This window comes from Curcuma longa, chromosome 8 (assembly GCF_044706935.1).
Source record: "Curcuma longa cultivar G26 ecotype Majalengka, Jawa Barat chromosome 8, ITB_CL_G26_1.1, whole genome shotgun sequence".
Classification (NCBI taxonomy): Eukaryota; Viridiplantae; Streptophyta; class Magnoliopsida; order Zingiberales; family Zingiberaceae; genus Curcuma; species Curcuma longa.
In genome coordinates, this window is record NC_133868.1 from 13025206 (window position 1) to 13045541 (window position 20336).

At 35.5% G+C, this 20336-nt stretch overlaps 1 protein-coding gene across 3 annotated transcripts; it reads left to right on the plus strand.

The window, feature by feature from the left end:
- The first annotated feature begins 926 nt into the window (after positions 1–926).
- On the plus strand, positions 927–18955 carry LOC141832887 (protein transport protein SEC31 homolog B). Of its 3 annotated transcripts, XM_074720247.1 has the most exons (23): positions 927–1348; positions 1442–1496; positions 1586–1708; positions 3285–3384; positions 3490–3526; positions 3609–3714; positions 3970–4027; positions 4780–4877; positions 5000–5119; positions 7621–7666; positions 8885–9009; positions 9077–9204; positions 9281–9797; positions 9961–10053; positions 11869–12054; positions 12122–12332; positions 12905–13014; positions 13112–13321; positions 15496–15615; positions 15689–15974; positions 17735–17973; positions 18533–18657; positions 18730–18955. In XM_074720247.1, the coding sequence occupies exons 1-22, from the start codon at positions 1032–1034 to the stop codon at positions 18623–18625; spliced, it is 3378 nt and encodes a 1125-aa protein (XP_074576348.1). In that variant the 5' UTR covers positions 927–1031; the 3' UTR covers positions 18626–18657; positions 18730–18955. The 3 variants fall into 3 exon arrangements, with proteins under 3 accessions (XP_074576348.1, XP_074576347.1, XP_074576349.1); XM_074720246.1 differs by having other exon boundaries at positions 18533–18955; XM_074720248.1 differs by having other exon boundaries at positions 3288–3384; positions 18533–18955.
- The last annotated feature ends 1381 nt before the right edge of the window (positions 18956–20336 follow it).

Here is a 20336-nt window from a genome sequence, read left to right on the forward strand (position 1 = left end):
GATAAAATTTGATTGATATCCAAGAGACTTTTCAAAATACAAATATTTCAGGATCTATACAACTAATTTTATTTGAAATTTGAGAATGAAAAAATTTCAAATCATATGGGGCTGTAAAATAATTCATTAAAAATAATTATTTTAATAAAATAATTTATTCTTTTACAGAAGAAAATGAAAATTATGTATTAAAATAATTGAGTTAATTACAATTAATAAATATAACTTGAAATTTGGATAATAATTGAATTTAAATTATTGTAAATAATGTGATTTTAATTGATTTCGTGATCAATTACAGCTTTTCAATTTACTTCTTCATAAATAATTGTGAAATTAATCATGTAGTAACTGTTTAAATTTGAAGGTTTGATTTTACATTTTAAGTCGCTGATGGAAGAAAAAGAATAAAATTTGAATATTATAAAAATTGAATACGTGAAATAAGAAATCTTAAATTTACATCTACTATGGAGTAAAATCTGTATTTAGAGAATTGTCGGTGTTAAGTAAAATTTAATTAGGCCACGAGACTTCCTTTTAATTAGGAAATAAACTCATTTCTCACTCCTTTCTTTTTGTCCTATGAGAATTTAAATAAGATTTTTTTCTCTCTATATAATTTGTCATACTGATTAAAATGAATAGTTATAATAAATATTTATATTTAGTCATAGTAAAGTGTATTTTTTAATCGTATAGATACACTCATTTGTATTTATTCTTTATTTTGATAAATAAATATAGAAGAAAAAAAATACATTTTATTTAATTATATCGGTGTGTATTATAGAAATTCTTAATAAGTAATTACTCGCACAGACGTTTCTAAGATTCGTGCTCCACTTGATCATGCGGCCTTCACCTGCGTTTTATCCCTAGTCGGTCTCTCACTCTCTCTTTCTCTACATAACCGAAGGCAGCGACTCAGATCTGTGATCCCGGCTTAGGGCTCTTCCGCGTTCCTTGATCGGGCAGAGATCCATCGCCCCCTCCCTCGGGATCTCGCCTTCCTCCTTCCGCTTCGCACCATGGCCTGCATCAAGAGCGCTGCGCGATCGGCGCTCGTCTCCTTCGCTCCCGATGCGCCCTACTTCGCCGCCGGCACCATGGCCGGCGCCGTCGACCTCAGTTTCAGCGCCACCGCTAACCTCGAGATCTTCACGCTCGATTTCCAGTCCGACGCGCACGAGCTTCCCGTCGTCGGCGCCTGCCCCAGCGACGAGCGCTTCAATCGCCTTTCTTGGTCGAAGCCCCTCCCCGCCTCCGAGGAGTACGCTTTAGGCCTCATCGCTGGCGGTCACACCGACGGCAGCATCGGCGTTTGGAATCCCCGTAAGCTGATCAGGTGCTCTGGGTTTAATTCTTTCAATTCTTTTGTCTCGGCATTGCTTAAAGTCCGGATCTTATGGGGTTATTAATTTTTCCTATATAATTGTAGCCCCGAGGACCAAAATGATGCTTTTGTAGCGAAGCTCGAAAAGCACGTGGGATCGGTTAGTAACCGTCTCTTTTTCTTAAGACAAGGGCTTCGTTGCATTGAAAATTGCCGATGCGTTTGATTGGCTGGTTTTTTTCATGTCAGGTCCGTGGTCTGGAGTTCAGCATGCTTTCACCACATCTACTTGCGTCCGGAGCTGATGAAGGGGAGCTTTGCATTTGGGATCTGGCAAACCCTTCGGAACCAAATCTTTTCCCATCTCTGAAGGTAAGCATGAATTTAAGGAACGATTTTTGTATAGACATTTTGGTCATTATTTTGTGTATAACCGCTAATGCGTTTAGGGAAATTCATTTAAAAAAATTATATTTCTCAGATTTGTATGGTTGTATTGTTCTTACCTCAGACTCGACTTAATATCCAAGATTCCTTTGCTCCGTTGGCATATGCTGTTATTTAGCCCATTCACGTTAAATGGGCTAATTTAGCTATTTCTCTTATGATGACACCATATGTATAGCAAATTTTAAAGCTTACCGTAATATGCATAAAATGCTCTCTTTCCTTCCACCTGTGAACAACCAGGTGTCTACTGCAAACACAGTTGTTAAATGTAACTGTGGCGAGGGAAGTTTCCATCTTTCCTAGTTGGCTAATATTGCTTGTGAAGATCTGATGCACAAGGAAAACTACTATTGATTTTGATAAAATCTCTAGTGAGACTCTGTACACAGTAACACATATGACTAATTTTTTAGTGGCTGTACTCACTCTTAATAGAACATTTGTTTTCAAAGTTATAGGTTTTTCTGCATAATGTGGTATCCTGGGTTCAATGCACGAAATTATTAGTTCCAATGGAAAGTTTTTTTTTTTTTTGACAATTTCTTGGAGAAGTTTTTCTATTGTTTCCATTGGATTCAAAAATACAAAATGAATCCTGTTTTAACTTTGGTTAGTTGATCGAAGTAGCCAAAAAACCATAAATTTATGCCATTCCTAGTATGCTCATCATTCTTTACTATTAACACGTTAACTTGTCTTTCTATATATTGGTGGTAATGTGAATTTCAAAAATTCTACACCCTAAATCCATAATAAGATTGTTTTACATCTCTGGAAGAAGCTCATGACCTCTTATGCAATGTTTCTTCTATTGGTTGGTTTCCAAACACTGAAAATTGGCATCATGTAATAGCAAAATTGTTGGAAGATATTACATAAAACAAAGCCATATTGTCCAATTCTTGGGGGTTTAGATGTCAACTCAGACAAGCCTGGTTCTTGATGGACATGAATCTTCAGGTTGAAAGGTAATGTCTGAGAATAATTCTCTCCTGTTGAACCAACGCTACTAAATGGGTGGTCTGATATCAATTAATCAGACATTCTGAGGGAGTGTGACTACCATATCTGAATAAATGTTATCATATATGAATGAATTGCTCTGGGTGTTCCTTGACCATTTACAGATATTGAATAGAACAACTGTTTGGTAAATAAGAGCGAGTTTTAATGTACATTGGCCTAAGATTAAACAAAAATGTTGTCCATCAGCATAGGTTTTTGAAGCAATTATTTTCTGATGACAACGATACTTTGTTTGGTTGGATGATCATCTTGTTCAAGTAATGATTGCTTTCTCAATTTTTGTATAATTCTTTTATCTGCCTCAAATTTTCTACCCTTTTATAGTAGTTAGTTGTTGCTGGCACAACCTGATTCCAGGTGAGCTGATTTTTTCACGCTAACAAATTTTATGAATTACTAATTATGTCGTTTCTACAGCTTAGGTGAACCTAAATTTGATATTTATTAGAGACTTTACTGTTATATTATGTAGCAGAGTGTTGGATCTGGAGCCCAAACTGAAGTGTCCTTCGTTTCATGGAACCCTAAATTTCAACAAATATTATCATCCACTTCTTATAATGGGATAACAGGTTCTTAATTTTTTTTTACACTGAATCTTTTTTTAATTTAAAACCTCACTTACAGGTATCAAGTAACTTAACAATTTCTTATCATTTGACATTTCATTGCTACAGTTGTGTGGGATCTAAGGCAGCAGAAACCTGTTACAAGGTTAATTTATTTGCTCATAATTATAATTTTGCATTCAGGAAAGCTAATTATTTGATTACTAATCCCTTGCTTTCTTCAACAGTTTTGCAGACTCATCTAGAACAAGGTGCTCTGTACTGCAGTGGAACCCTGACCTTTCCACCCAGTTAATTGTGGCATCAGATGATGATAGCTCACCTTCTCTCAAAGTAATTTTCCATGTTGTATGATTTATGATTGTAGTTGCTTTTCTACATTGACTGATCAGGCGATCACCAACACATTTTAGCTTTATAAAGTTATAGATTTTTCTCTGCTTTTTAATGAGGGCTTATCTAAATTATTACATATGTTCTTTGTTTGATTTTATTTTTTATGTCATTCTGAAGCACATTAGAAATTCAAAGGATTTTGCACAATCTGCATGTGTTTGATTTTATTGTTCTTTCTATCTCCATCTACAGGTTTGGGATGTGAGAAAAACTATATCACCTTTAAGAGAGTTTGTGGGGCATACTAAAGGTTCTTTTACAGAATTTTTCTTCATCTTGCAATCTATTCTTTCAGATATTTTTGCAACTCTTCAATTTTTCACAGTGTTTATTAGCAAAATTAGGTTATCAGTAAATCCCAAACTATTTAGCCAACCCTGAAATAGTCAAGTACCTTATTTTTGTTGCTTCGCAAATCATTCTGATAAGCTGCAAGTTATGATACTAGCATATTTCACCTGATATTTTACCAATCTGGCGTTCAAGCGTGGATATTTTAGCAATCTAGCTTTAATAGAGTTTAAGTGGTATGCATGTAATGACATTTCAGAGCTTATTTTTGATGACTGAAATCTATCCTTGCTTAGTTGTATGAGGCTACATTATTTTTTCCAAATAATGATGATAAAAAGATATTTTGATATTGTTCTGCATGCAACCCCCCTTTCATGTCTGCTTGTATTGTTAGAAGACCTTAAGCTTGAGTTATTTATGTAGTCTTAAGGGAAATGTGGCAATTTTTTTACTGGATCATATGAAGCTTTGATTGAATGCCAAAAAAAGAAAATTTAAGCTGATGAGGGGAACTGCATATTTTTAGATCCATTGGACATTTTGGGGATATTCGTTCATATAGTTTAAATCCTGGTTAGAGTAGGAAAGCATGATGCTCTCCTTGATTCAGATTGTTATACTGCTTACAATGTAGAAGTTACATTTCGTACCAGTCTTGTTTTCAATGCGATCAACTTTCTTGTGTTCATTATTTCCTGTGTTCATTAGGCGTAATCGCAATGTCATGGTGTCCCTATGATAGTAATTTTTTGCTTACCTGTGCCAAGGATAATAGAACAATCTGCTGGGACACAACTTCTGGAGAGGTAGGCAAGCACTCAATTTATCAAGGAATATATCCTTGCATTTATCCATGCACAATCCAATATATCCTTCTCAGCTATAGAATATATATCTATTTTTTTTAAAAAAAATTGTAATCATGCAGATAGTATGTGAGTTGCCGGCCAGCACAAACTGGAACTTTGATGTTCATTGGTATCCCAAGATTCCAGGAGTCATTTCAGCTTCTTCATTTGATGTCAAAGTTGGAATATACAACATACAGGTAATGACACCTAACTCTGGATATTTTTTAGGCTGTATTTAGCATTGGATTTGCATTTGAAAAATGCACCTTGTGCTAAAGTGCATTGGGTGAAAGTGGCTTATTGTTTGATAAAAATGCACTTAAAAAGCATTTATACTTTATTGTAAAACAATAACATTTCCACAATTAGAATGAATTCATTATTAAGAATTGTATATTCATTTCGTAATTTTGATTTCTATTCGTATGCAATTTATGAAATATTTTGTGTTATCGTAATTTAGTTTGTAGTATATTGTTTCTATTGATTAAGAATGAATAATATATACAATCTATTTTATATGTTCATATATGATTAGACTTATAAGCTAATGCAATGGCTTTTTAGCTGAGGATCATAAATTAAAATTCATTTGAATTCATTTTGGCATGCTTGGAAGCGCACTGAGTATTGACACAATATGATGTTGAAATTGTATTTGTCGATTAGAAGACCAAAACTCCAATATGACTCAAGATTTTCAACCTTGGATACGTGGGTAGCATCAAAATATTAATATTTTTATATCGATAAAAAATTAGGAGTGTAATTGAGCCGAGATGAGCTTGACTGTGTTCAAGCTTTTTCATTTACTTTGAAACTTGATCAAGCTTGTTCATTGAAAATGCTATTGACTCCAAGCTGAGCTTTTTGTTGTGCTCAATTAGAGACACTATTGTCCTTATAATTTAATTAAATTACAAATTTAATATATCAAGCAGTATATTATCTTTTCAATTTTAACATATTATAGACACTTAGAATTAAAAAAATTTAGTATTATTATATTTATTTAATGTATTTGAATAAAAAATAAATAAAAATCATAATTGAGATTTAGACAAGTTAATTAACAAGTTTGTTCATAAATCGTTCATGAGCTTTGATGATAACTAGCTAGATCTAACTAATGTTCAAATTTATTCATTTTCATATATTTATTCTATTGAGCAAACATTGAACTCTTAAAGTTTATTATCAAGCTTATCCACTTGCATCCTGTTCCCTTATAACTTAGAAAAATACTAGCATGCTATATATTCAATAAATTATCTTAGTCAATCCATCAATTCATAGTTCCTGGTAGAAAAAAATGTTAATCAAATAAGTTACAACCAGGGAAATTATACGGGAACACATCCAATCCAAAACCAAATAAGGAAATCAACTTTTATTGAGTCCAATACAAAATAAACATAATCAGTGCTCAAAGAAAATTAGAAGATCATAGGAAGCAAATTTTGACTTGGGGAGAAGAAGATTCCAATCAAACTCGCAAGGGAGAGTGAAGTTGAATAAATTTTATACCTACTTCCTACAAACAAAGAGGGCATAGTAAATTGTTGCTAGAAGGAATTTGAAACCTTTAGCCACAGGAATGGCAATGATGTGGAGCTGATAGAGTATATATTTAACTTCCTATTCCCGCTTCATGTGTGGTGGGCTGGTTCATGGCAAGAAATGGGATGCAGTTAGGGCAAGTGAGCATTACACACACACACACATATATATATTTCCATTATATTTCATGTGGGACATCTGAAGCCTTGAGGGGTGAGGAACCAAATCCTTATCCCATCTTCATCGCATATGCATCATGGAGGTGCGGCAGATCTTATTGGAGTGGATCCAATTACCATTCCTATTCAGCTGCAGTGGAATTCCCATGCCTGTTGTAGCTGATTCTATAGTTGCTACGAGCACTTCTACAGCTCTCAACTATTGTTTTTGGAGGAAAGTTACAATGGTTAGAAGAGGAAAAGTTGCAATGATTAGAAGAGAAGAGAAGTAGATGGTGACTATAACTCGCTGCAAGGAGGATTTCTGCAGTCATCAGCTACATACTTTGGTGGAGAAAATTTCAAAATTTAGGGGAGAAGAGAAATAACAAAGAGAAGAACAGAAGAAGATAGAGATGATATCTTATTACATGGAGGAACTTTCAGACACTTGTCAGCTGTCACTGTTTAATGAGGAGAGATGCTACTACGATAAGAGAAGAAATAGAGAAGAGAAGATGGAAAAATTTATAGAAGACATACTTCGTAGAGGAGAAGAAATTTGCAGCATGAGATAGGAGGAAGAGTATCACCATTGGTGAGTGTAGAGAGAGTTGTTTTTTTTGTTGTCAGGAGTCAATAGGAGTAAAAGGTCGTGAGAACTTAACCAGGTTAAGGATTTTTATTTTCAACTTAAATTGGTTTAAAATCACCTGCCTAATTTGCTTTTAAGTGGAACACAGAAAGGGGACTACATATTGCTTATGTGATGTGGCCTCCTCCCTAAATCGCTTAGGCAATTAAAACAGAAGTTCATGCTTCTGCTAGGATGTTTTTAGTTTCTGCTCAAATGTGGCTTGTTAGAGATCACTGTACAAGGTATTAGACACCAGAATATTGATGGATATTCATTTCTCAAGTCAGTCATTTTATTGTCTTGTGATTGAGTTCTGAATTCTAATTGAATTTTTTTAATGCAGGCTTGTAGTAGGTATGCAGCTGCAGAGGGTGAATTTGGTGCTCCTGGTATGTTGCTTTACCCACCATTGAGAATTCTTCTTTGAACATTCAAATTCTAATTGGTTATTACTTGGTCCTAATAAAACAATTTTTTGCATGTAGCTTATGCACTCTATACTTAAGTCACTGTCATCTTCAATCCTAGCCAACATCAAAGTGCTGCCCTGCATAATTTAGATCGTGCTATTACTTTTTTATTCATGAAATTATTCTATTGTATAATCCTATATTTTTTATTCCTTAAACCAAACATAATAAGTTCACTATCAAAGAGTTGTAAGATTTTCACTGATTATATTTTACAATTTTAAAGAAAATATTAAGTTCTTGCCATGAAACAAAGGAGGGTTGTAAAATTTATCCACAGACTTCATAATTGCTACTTATCATGCTTCACATCTTGATGATCACAATGACCTGTTCACTGGTGAAAATCAGTCTTCCAAAGTGTATGAAATTGCTCGCTATGTTAATTTGATCCTATTAAATGTTTCGCTGCAACAAGGTGCTGCAAGCAAGGTTTAAAATATCGAGCCGTACCGGAGTTTCGGTCCCGGACCGGAACGATACAGTTTCGGTACCGTATCGTACCGTGCCGGTATAGTTTCGGTATTTTTAAAATATAAAATATATTAATTAAAATTAAAAATTTAATATAAATATTTAAAAATAAAAAATAATTTTTTTGATAATTTTATAGGATATAATAAAGCCTATTTAAATTACCCCACATTATAATTTTGCCGCCGGAGTCGCGCGACTCTGGCAGCTGGGATGGGCTGTGCCGGGCCGTGCCGGTGCCGGTCGGCGGGCGGAACGAAAAATTTCGGCCGTTTCGACCGGCTCGGCACGAGATTTTAAACCCTGGTTGAAAGCATTATTCCAAGTTACAATACCAAGTATAGTTAATTCCTTAAACCATTCATAGTAATAAGTTTGGCTTTAGATAACTGTAAGATTTTTTTTATAGTACAGAAATTTTTAGAAAATATTAAGTCCTTGCCATGTGAGGAAGGGGCTGTGTAATGCCTATATAAAGGCTTCATGATGTTTGCTGTGGGTCATGTTCCACATCATTATGAGGACACTAACTTGATTAATTAGAGTGAGTGAGTCCTCCAATTACATAAGAGTTACTGTCTTAAACTGATTGTATTCAAATGTTTTTGTGACATGAAAAATTTACTAACTCGTTATATATATATACATGTCTTGTCTTTACAGTACGGCCGAGAGCTCCAAAGTGGTTGAAGCGCCCAACTGGTGTATCATTTGCTTTTGGTGGCAAACTTGTTTCATTTCGGCCTGGTCAATTAGCTCCAGGAGGAGCTCCACACTCTGTCTCAGAGGTAAATCTGACATTACATCATCAACTCCAATTTAGTGGTTTTTAGTTTAATTCCCTTTTTTCTTTAGGTATATGTTCATGATCTAGTCACCGAGCATAGTTTGGTGAATCGTTCTACTGGATTTGAAGCTGCAGTGCAAAATGGGGATAAGTCTTCACTCCGTGCGTTATGCGAACAAAAATCACAAGATGCTCTGTATGTATTTTGTACAAGTATTTATTGCCAACTATGAAATTACAACTTTCTTTGTTCATTTGCTTCCCTTTATCAGATGTGAAGATGATAAAGAAACTTGGAACTTCCTGAAGATAATGTTTGATGAAGAGGGAACAGCTAGGACTAAGTTACTTTGTCATCTTGGCTTCACTGTTCCAAATGAGAGCAGTGATAGTATTGATAATCTTGGGAAGCAATTAGAGAATAATCTTAGCCTCGATAGTTCTCCATTGTTTCAAGGTCAAGCAAGTGCATTTGCTATTGACAATGGGGAGGAGTTCTTTAACAACCCCCCAATTTGTGAAGACAATTTAGCTGATCAGGACAGTAAGGTTCCTATTGGGGAACAGGTTCAGAGTGACCCTGAAGGACCCATCGGTAGTTCAGATCCTTCATTTGATGATAGCATTCAACATGCTTTGGTTGTTGGTAACTACAAAGAAGCAGTTTTAAAGTGCATTGCTGCAAATAGAATGGCTGATGCATTGGTAATTGCTCATGCTGGTGGTCCATCATTATGGGAAACTACACGTGATCAATACCTTAAGAGTAGTTTGACACCATATCTGAAGGTATTAATATTTCATGTTAGCATATTGTCCATAGTCATGAGGATGTTACTGGTTCATCCGTTGTATAAGTATTTAGATTGTTCAAGGATGCATGTATAGATTTTGTTTTTATCTACTCTGTTTCTGGATATTGTACTGACTTTGATTGATACTCATTTTTGAGGTTGTATCTGCAATGGTGAATAATGATCTCATGGCCCTAGTTAATACCAGGCCCTTAAACTTATGGAAGGAAACACTAGCTCTTCTCTGTACGGTAAGCTCATAAAACTTTGCTAAATATTTTACCAGCTTAACATTGTTTTTGTCTCTGGATTCCCCTTGTTTCTCCAATTATCTAATTGATTAATTTATGCTAACATCTTTTTAGAATGAGTTCTTTTATATGCATGTGATTTCTATTTTCCAGTTTTTCATTTCTATTTTCCAGTTTTTCCTGCTACACGTAACATATTGAAACTTGGATAATCACTAGAGTAAGTCATTAGTCCCTTTCATCTGGTTGCCTCTCCATTAATTTAGTTATCCTCATGGTAACTTCCCTGCCATGCCAGTGTAATCCAACTGAAACCAAATGTCTATGAACAGGCTAAAAGTTAAGGCGAACAAATAAGCAAAGATTTGTTTTGAAGCACACTTGCAAGCGAAGCATCTATTTTGTTTTACTAAAATATTCAAGGCTTAGAGAACTGATATGGTGAACAACAATAAATGTCAATTCAGTTTAGACAAGAAATTAGAACCCTTCATTGAAAAAACTTAGCCTGACATATGCATTAAGCATAGGCTTTAACTGAATGAACTTTGTTTTTCTCTTCAATAGCACTGGCAGGCTTATACTTTTGAAATTTTAGTGTGAAACAAGGACAGAGCACTATATGGTTTTCTATTTGTCAACACTGGCTAGTCAGATGTTGGGAACTTTTCAGTCTCTTCATCTAAATTACCTATTTGGCAATGAATTTAATACTATAGTTATACATTTAGGTTGAATAAAATAGAACAATACTCGTATTCTTGCACCGTTAACTAGTATAATCAAGGTACAAAGACTTTGGCTCTTGCAGCTTGAAAAGGGTGGCATCTTAGCCAATCATACACTTACTTTAAGCATGTAAGCACTAGATTGGCTGCAGTTTATTCATGTTGTCAGCAACTGTGGAGGTAAACTCGGCAAGTTAATTTGGAGGAAGGTTCAATAAGGAATTGTGTAGGAAGATTCATCGTGTGATGGCGGTAAATTGTATTTCCTTGATTGTTGCTTCAATTTTTTCCAGCAATGACTTTGTGGATGTGTTCTCGGCAAAGGAATTTGGAGGGAGGTACGATAGGGGAGTATGTTGGAAATTCATTGTGGTTGTGAATTGTCTGGAGGCTAAAGTTTTTCCTTGTAAGCAAGCAGAAGGGCCATTGAGAGAAAGGGCAAATGAGCTAATCATAACCCTGATTCTGTTATCTTCTTGTGCATTTGCTCCTTTTTCACTATCCACAGTCTTCAAGTTTGGCAAAGAATTCTAATCTGTTAAATTATGAAGGCCCTACTATGATTCGATAGCTATTGGGCCAAGCAATCTACCTTCTGGTATATGCAATAAAATGTGTCATATCAAATAACATTCCTGTGAACAGTCCTAATCAGGAAATTCTACCGGATTGAACAAATTTACTGCCGCACCATCTGGAATGGGACTATTTTCTTGACCATCTACAATTTGACGTGAATTTTAAAAATGTGCTTTCATGTTACATTTGGTTCTACAGCAGTGTTGATTTCTGTCAATGAGAAATATAAATGTCTTCTGAATTCTTGCATTCTATGTTTAATATACACTGCCTTGAGCTCTATAGTAAATTGATTAATAGAAATTGCAAGGATCTCAATTCATGCTAGGATGAAGTTTTATAATTGCTTCTGTACATGGATGCTTGCTGCCTTTTTTGTCATGCTTCTCATCATTGTACAAGTGCTGTTTCATGTTTCTTAGCCCTTGCTGTCAGAAAATTCCTGATTACACAATCTCATGTATACTATCAGAAAATGCTAATTTATTTGATTATAATTATGTAACAGTTTGCCGAGAAAGACCAATGGACTGTCCTGTGTGACACTCTAGGTGTAAGACTTTTGACCGTGGGAAATACCCTTGCCGCCACTTTCTGCTATATCTGTGCTGGGAATGTAGACAAAACCGTGGAGATTTGGTCTTATAGCCTGAAGTCTGATAGTGATGGAAGGACTTACATAGATCTTCTTCAGGTATTTCACAAGTTCAATTGTCACTTTTGGAAATCAGAAGCATTGATGGACTGTTACTTTGTGATAGGATTTGATGGAAAAGACTATTGTTCTCACCCTTGCAACTGGTCATAAACGGTTTAGTGCTTCTTTGTCTAAGCTTGTGGAGAATTATGCTGAATTACTAGCTAACCAAGGGCTTTTGACAACTGCATTGGAGTATTTAAAACTTTTGGAGCCAGATGAACCTTCACGCGAGCTTACTATATTGAGAGATCGGATTTCTCTATCCACAAAAGGTTTCTTCATAGATATTTTATAGCTTTTCTTGTTTAAATAATTTTGGTTTATTTGCATAGTTTTGTTGTTTTGTTGATACCCACATACTTTTAACAAGTTGCTCTTACCTAAAATTTGTGCCATTACCCTTAGTGGACTATGAGTATTTCTGTAATGTTTGTGTTGCATAAAATTTGCAGTTCAGCACAAATCTATTAGCTTGGTATTTTAGAGCATTTCGTTGTCAGCTAATTGTCTTTGCTTGTCTAATGAAGAACCTTATATTTGCACTTAATCCTTCCATACTTCAAATCATCATGGGCCTTAGCTGGTCCAGATTATAAACCTGTTGCTTTAATTGAGCCTCTTTTCATTGTTGTTTCCTCAAAGAAGTAAAATATAATTTCCCATTATTAGGTATTGGACATTCTTTCTCTCCATTTTCTATAGTTTTTTCTCATGTTTGGCTTTTGCTCTCCTCTTCACTCTTCTTTTTCTGAAGATGATATAAACAGTCCTTTCAATCTAGGTAAGTTTTTGCTCTACAATGCTAATACATTTCTAATTTCATTCTCTTGATATTCTTTACTAGAGGAGGGGGCACCCAACAGTCTGAGCTATGAAAGTTCCATCCAACAAGCTGAAGCTGTTTATGGTGCAGATCACACTGGATATGTGGACCACTCACAGAACTATTATCAGGTTTATGCTAGAAAATCTTGTGTCTTGATTTTCTCTTTCTAAAGTATCTCTGTGTAAGCTACAACTTATCTACTTGAATTTTGTTTAACAAATTTAGGACAAGGGCCTTACCCAGCCTCTACCCCAACCTCATCACAATATTGCTAGCGTTCAATATGCTGAAGGGTATCACCAGTCTGCTAGTACTGCCTACGGAGGATATCAGCCTGTGCAACCACAGTTCCCTGCTTTTAGCAACACTGTGAGTTACCAACCACCAAGGCCAACTCAAATGTTTATACCACCTCAGACAAACCAGGTTGTGCAGGTAATTGTTTAATATCTAGTGTTTATGCCACCTTTGTTCTTTGATCAATCTCTAGATAATTAATTTATCATTTTGATTACCAAACATCAAGTTTGTTCTATAGTACATTTACCTACCAAAAAATATTTATTTTCAGCAGCTGTTCTATTTATACATTGACTATGGATTTTGGATCTACTTGCATAGTTGCCTATGCACAGCAAATGCTGGGTATGTGCATCAGTGTTTTATCCAATTGGAATTCGATACAACTAGGAATCGTAATTCTGAATTGGGCCCTCCTAAATAGTGACTGAATCTTTTCATTTGTGTTCATTAGGTTCAAAAAACACAGTAGAAGGGCCATGTAACTGATGGAATATAAGAGGAAGAGGTAGGAAGCTAGGTAAACCATTTGCATCATAATGTCAAGAAGAAAGCAGTTGTGGTTGAATTGATGTACTTTAGTAAGATATAGAAAAATCTTAATTACTCCCTGTTCATTGAGAATGAATTAGGGGAGAACTAGAAGAAGAAGAAATGAAGAAATGGGGAGTATACAGAAGAAAAAGTGTAATAAGTTAATTGTAATGTCATTAGTAAGTTATAACACCAGAGTTAAAGGAGCACATATAATTCATTTCTATTCCAAAGATTTCACACATGATGATTGATTGAATGACGCAGCTGGTGTGGTGAGAAAAATCTGTGGTGGTCCCTTTCACTATGCATGCTGCTTGCTTTTGTCAGGCAGGCTCCTAACTTATACTTTTCTTTTAAAATTTTCTTCATGAATAAAATAGAAAGAGGCCTCTATATTTCACAAGAAGGACATTGTAAATTGCATTAGTTTATTGGACAATCATCTACAGAAATGGCATGACTAAGACCAGGCTTTAAAATGTCATACCATGCCAGTAAGTACTATCGAAAATTACCAAACTTGTTATTAGCAGCTGATCATCCTGCCTATGTTGTGCCAATGACTATGATACTGCCAACACTCAACACACGTTGAAGCATGCTAAGATGAATACAATTAATGCTTTTTATGGCATGTTTATTTCAAAAATTCTAAATTCGCTTGATTTTCTAATTCCTATGGTCTTGTGTTTAAAAGTAAACAAGTAGAAGAAAATTAAACGAGTATAAATTTATTTGAATTCATTTTGATATGCATTGAAATTAAACAATTGAGCAAAACATTTCAAATTCCACAATTTAAGTGATAATCTTCTTTATGAAAGTAAGTGGAAGAGGATAAAATAAGTAAAACCATTTGTATTGATGCATGTTGTATCACATGTCAAAATTTGATGAGTGTTGGTGCTGGATGTTACTACAAAATTAAATGTTTATTACTATCTAAGTGTTATTGTCTTATTTGTAGAAGTTAATCAAATGTCTTATTGTTAGGAGTAAATTAGCTATCTTATTTTTGCATGTAAATCAACTAGGTAGAAGGTGATTAAAGGAGTAAAATTTATTTAAATTCATCGTAGTATGCTTTGGTGCATGCAGAAGTTTGCTAATTTGTTGACATGATACGGTACTTTTATCTGGGGACTAAACCCCCAGCACAGAATGATATTGTCCTCTAAGATTACTCTGTATTTTATGTAGGAGAAAATATAACAAGTTACACATTCCTGTTCCAGTGTTTTTTAGATATGACCTCCTAACTGAATTCTCACCTAAATGAGTTCTATAATGTTATGAGCTAAAACTTGGTGCAATTAATATAACAAGTTACACATTCCTGTTCCAGTGTTTTTTAGATATGACCTCCTAACTGAATTCTCACCTAATGAGTTCTATAATGTTATGAGCTAAAACTTGGTGCAATCAAACTGTAGAAGTATGTTCTTTATTCTTATGGGATATGATCATTGATCATGGTTGCTTGTTTCATAAATTAGCTGAGACTAGAAGACCCAGTCACCACAATACATAGTGATTTTCTTATTGCAATGGGTATGCAACTTGTCAGTTATAAATTAATTTTGACTGACAATTTCTTCTTACACCATGTGTAATATACGTTTGCTATGGTTGCTTCTTTTCCACATCAAATCTGCACACATCAAACATCCCAACTTTTCTTTCTTACATGTGCAGTAGTACTAGTTTTGTGGGACGTCTTGTCTATTTATTCAGATGAATGCATATGCTATACTAATTTATTTTGATCACAGCAAACTCCACCTGCTGTTGCTCCACAGTCAACAATAAAACCATTCGTTCCTGCAGCCCCTGCTGCTCTTAGAAATGTGGAGCAATATCAGCAACCTAGCTTGGGTTCTCAGCTATATCCAGTACGCTTATTTTTTTTTTCTATACTCAGTATTGGTTGCTTGTGATCTTACTAAATTTTCTCTTTTTCTTCAGAGCTTTGCCAATTCTGTTTATCAATCTGGATCTTCATTTAATCCTTCACATGGTATTGGTGGACCTCAACCAACAGCTGTCACTGGGAACAGATTTACCCAACCTGCTGCTCCTGCCACAGGACAAAAGGGTTTCATGCCAGTTCCTAACCCAAATTTTGCCCATACACCTGGCATGAGTCCTGCACAACCTTCAAGCCCTACAAAACTATCACAATCACAGACATCTGCTGCTCCTTCAACCCCTCCACCTACAGTGCAAACAGCTGATACATCAAACGTGCCTGGTAATTTTCCTTCCCTAATGGAGTTAATTGTGCTCCTAAACTTATCCATGTTCACAAATAGATCAACATTTGGGTAAACAAGTTGAAATTGACTTTGAAAAACTAACCCTTGGGAGCGCTAAATCTGGGGGAGCTAGAAATGACTCAGATGAAATAAAACTCAAAATTAAAGATGAAACTAAACTTGCACAAAATGAAGAAATTATACAAAATGAACCTCAATCTATTAGGAAATAAAGAATAAGTTCTAGTTATTCACCTGGAAGAATTATGTCATTTAGGGACAGCCAAAACACCCTTCCCCTCAATATTTCACTTTTTATTTGAGTAAGTTTTTTATTCATTGCCATCTCTTGCTTTTGATTTTCTTGTAATAACGCACTAGGTTATTCATTAATAATTTAAAACATCTCATGCTACTTGTTTCACATATCTTGTGGGTATCTTCATGCAACCAATCCAATCCTATCTTGGTATTGTTACCAAATCTAGGGAGATGTGCAGTTATTGTCTTATTAATCTCAGGGTGAACTTGGACATTAGATTAATTGCTTCAAGATTAAACTCCTTCCTTTGCTTAATCTTCCATATTTGTTGAGCTTTCTTGGTCCCCAAAATTTCCTCAACACGCATTCTAATCTTGTGTCAGTTAGGAATTTAAGTAGAAGATGCTTTAGTCATATTATATGTCAATTACAATGTCCTTATAGGCAGTTGACCCAGGCCACAGGTTTCTAATTTCATCAACTTTGGATTGGTCCAATCTGACGTATGAGGTGATTTTCTTAAGTTATCTATTCAGTTGAGTGCTTAATCCCTATCCTATATGTTTTGAGGCTTCTTATTAAAGTGTGAAAGTGGGTCATGGTTATATCTTAATGCCTTGTTTGTAGGATGAAATGGAAAGGAATGGAGTGGAATTGAATGGAATGAGAATGGAAATAAGAACATAGATGGGAATGCAATGATAAGTGTGATGATCCATTTAGTTGCATTGACAGAATGATTCATTTTATCTTTAGCTCATCCACCCAATTTAATTAAATTAGCTAGTTTGACATGCTTGGTCCATCCATTTCCCCACTGGATTAGCTGTTCAGGTTCATCCCCACAACTCTTAGTCGATTTCTTTATTTTGGTTCACCAAGCTTGTCTGACCCCCCGTACAATATGTCCAATCCTTTATTTGTCACTCATACTGTTTGACTTATTGTTGGTGCAATGATCTGCTTCTGCCTGGCTTGGCTGATCCTTATTTCTCGTTCAATTCACTCATCTCACTATTCTATCCAGTCCATCAAGTTTTGCATGGTGTGCATTGGTATAACTAACCATGATCTCATTGGTCATTGTATGAATTTCCTGGGATACTTTAATCTAGTTGAATTTGACTTTTGTATTGTATTCATTGGGATTTTAAATTTCTCCCATTATCAACAACTTGTCCTTATTGAGCACGTTGCTCCAAGGCCTTACAAGATATTGGCTGCTTAGGGAGTTGAATCCTCCTAGTTATCTTCACTTATGAGACCTAAAAGAGGAAACTTGAGACTTTTATGGCGTCTTCCAATCTTTTGCTATTTTGAGGCTGATATGTCCAACTTGCTCTTTAATTAATACTTTCTTTTTGGCAAATAATTAGTTTAAATTTAATTTGCTATTTTTTATTATAGTTATTATCTGTGCTGGACAAGTTTGCTCATACTACCAAAGTGGTTGGTTTCTGTTGACATCCATGTTTCTCATGTGTGCTCTTGCAGCTGAATTGAAGCCGGTTGTTACCACATTGACAAGACTCTATAATGAAACTTCAGCAGCTCTTGGAGGAGCACATGCAAGTGCACCTAAAAAGAGGGAAATTGAAGATAACTCTAGGAAAATTGGATCATTATTTGTAAAACTCAATAGTGGTGATATCTCTCCTAATGCTGCTGCAAAACTTACTCAGCTTTGCCAGGCATTAGATAGCGGAGATTTTGCTGCTGCATTGCATATTCAGGTATATTAGTTTAATTATTATGGTCCTCCTTTCATTCTTTAACCAGAAACTTTCCATGCTCTATTTAGGAATTTGGTTAACCTTCAAGCTATACTTTCTCTGTTTGAGCTTCGTTTTTTTTTTTTCACATTTTCCTGTAGCAATGTGATACCCTTGTTCCTACATGCCATGATTTTTTTTTTTTAAGATACAAGAAATTGCTTAGTAAAAAAACTATTGCACATTAACAAGGAATTTGATGTCACAATGATTCAGATGATTCAGCTTTTAAATTAATCGACATGTTCTACCTTCACATTTATTCGGCCTCATGATACTTCAGTTTGCTTGCTCATTCAAGGTGATTTGTTACTAAAAGGAATGGTATGTAGTTCTATAATGGAGGTTGTTTTGACTCCTCTTCAAAGGGTTACCTCATTATGGTACCAACTATCAACCTAGCCTTGTTAAGGAAACCCTAATAATTTAAAACCGTTGCAAACATATGCCCCCAAAAGGGTGTATCATCCTAACTTTGTACAACTTTCCTGGTGATTGAAACTTTGCTATGTTTTGGTAGGTGATTTTGACTACGAGCGACTGGGATGAGTGCAACTTCTGGCTCGCAGCATTAAAGCGAATGATCAAAACAAGACAGAGTGTCAGAATATGAGGGATCTGAAGAGGCACTGCCTGGGTGCATAGGTTCTCTACCTTTGATTTCCCTCCTAGTCTGCCATAAACATTATTTGACTGTTTTTTTTGTGTAATTAACAGCGTAAATTCTTAGATCAATAACCTAAGCCCAATGCTGGTTTATTGAAAGCAGCATCCAAGGTCTATCAGCAGAGAACTTGATATTTTAAAAGAAGCAGGCTTGTTGATTGTTCTCAGGTTTCTTCTGTGGCAACAGTTTATTCCGTCCAACATCATTGTGTTCTTGCATTTTGACATTACAATTTAGTCTGTTATATGCAATTCTAAATGCCGATTGTTTTTCTTCTCTCCTTGTTATGTTGCTAGTCTGTGCTCATTTCATGTTTTAGTCTCGTATAGACTTCAATAGACAAATAAGATTTATATAGTTGATTCTAAATGGTTAGCAAAAGCATGTTATGATGTCGATGATGACGAAGAGGTCACTCCGTGTCTTGCACATCTGCAGTTCATAACTGAGATAAATGTATATAACTGCAACTTTTAAATGTCCAAAAAAAATCCGTACCGTCTTGCTCATCTCTATTTTATTTATATGTATCTTGTTTGTGACTAAATATAATACATGGTTCAGGTAAACCCGTACCTGCTGTCGTATTGTAGCATTTTTAATTTTAAATTTTAATAATAATGCCTTTTGTAAAATAGAGGGCTGCCTGCGTTGGATAGATAGAGTAGACTTTCCCACTCTGGTGCGAGAAATCGGGCAGGATAGACCGGTCTAGTAATTGACAGAATAGGAGTCAGGGTCAACTGACAGAGCAGACTTTCCCACTCTGGCGAGACAAGTCGGGCAGGATAGATTTGGGTGGTTTGAATGAACTAGCTAGAAAGATCTCGATCTTTCTAGGTGAATGCACATGTCAAGTGACTTGGAAGAGATCGAAGCGTTCTTCCACAAGTTGAGTGGGTACAGATTTGACTGAGTTGAATGAACTTGTCTGAATAGGCAAATAAATAAAAGGATTTCAACAGCGAAGAGTTGTTTTGGACATCATATAAATTTACAAATTACAAGACAAAACAAAACAGCATCAAATTAAATACGATAGGTCGATAGCAAGAGTTGTATCAACAAACACAGCTGTTCTGCAGGCTCCTCCTGTACTTACTTTCCAGGATCGGCTGGTCCCTCGCACACTGGTCCTCCTGCGCAGCCACAGGATCCATCTGAATTTAATCTCGACCGTTCACGCGGATATCTCGCGCCTGCAGACCTACTGACTGTACCACTGTATTTATTTATTTATCATTAGTAAGAGAGCTCGAGAGGAAAGGCATCGTCCCCCTCCTCCCTCGCCCACAAAAACATGTGTAAGCGGTCCCCCTCTTCCACACCGCCATGCTCCTTGGTCCGTCTCGCGACTACAAACAAAACCATTAAAAAAACAAGAAAAAAGAAATACGTCTCCACACCCTTCCCTTCATCTTCACCTTCACCTTCACCTTCTTCTTCTTCTTTCAGATACATAATAATTTAAGCGTCTTAATTATAATCATCAGAGTGAAGCTTAGTCTCTTGCAAGTACAGATTACCGAATCCAATGATAGTTATCATAAACAACCCAATAGTGTCGTCTCAGTCGTCTTTATTTTGTTTTTATGTGAATTAAAAAAAAACAGGTTCTTGGATCAGATTCAGAGCTGTTGGTGCGCCAGCCATTTAA

What these genes read in the sequence shown, in the direction of transcription:
- LOC141832887 (XM_074720246.1), top strand. Translation starts at nt 1,032, where the DNA reads ATGGCCTGCATCAAGAGCGCTGCGCGATCGGCGCTCGTCTCCTTCGCT. An exon ending in CTCCACACTCTGTCTCAGAG is followed by an intron (nt 9,010 to 9,076) that starts GTAAATCTGACA and finishes TTTTTTCTTTAG; the next exon opens with GTATATGTTCATGATCTAGT. An exon ending in AGACAAACCAGGTTGTGCAG is followed by an intron (nt 13,322 to 15,495) that starts GTAATTGTTTAA and finishes TTTTGATCACAG; the next exon opens with CAAACTCCACCTGCTGTTGC.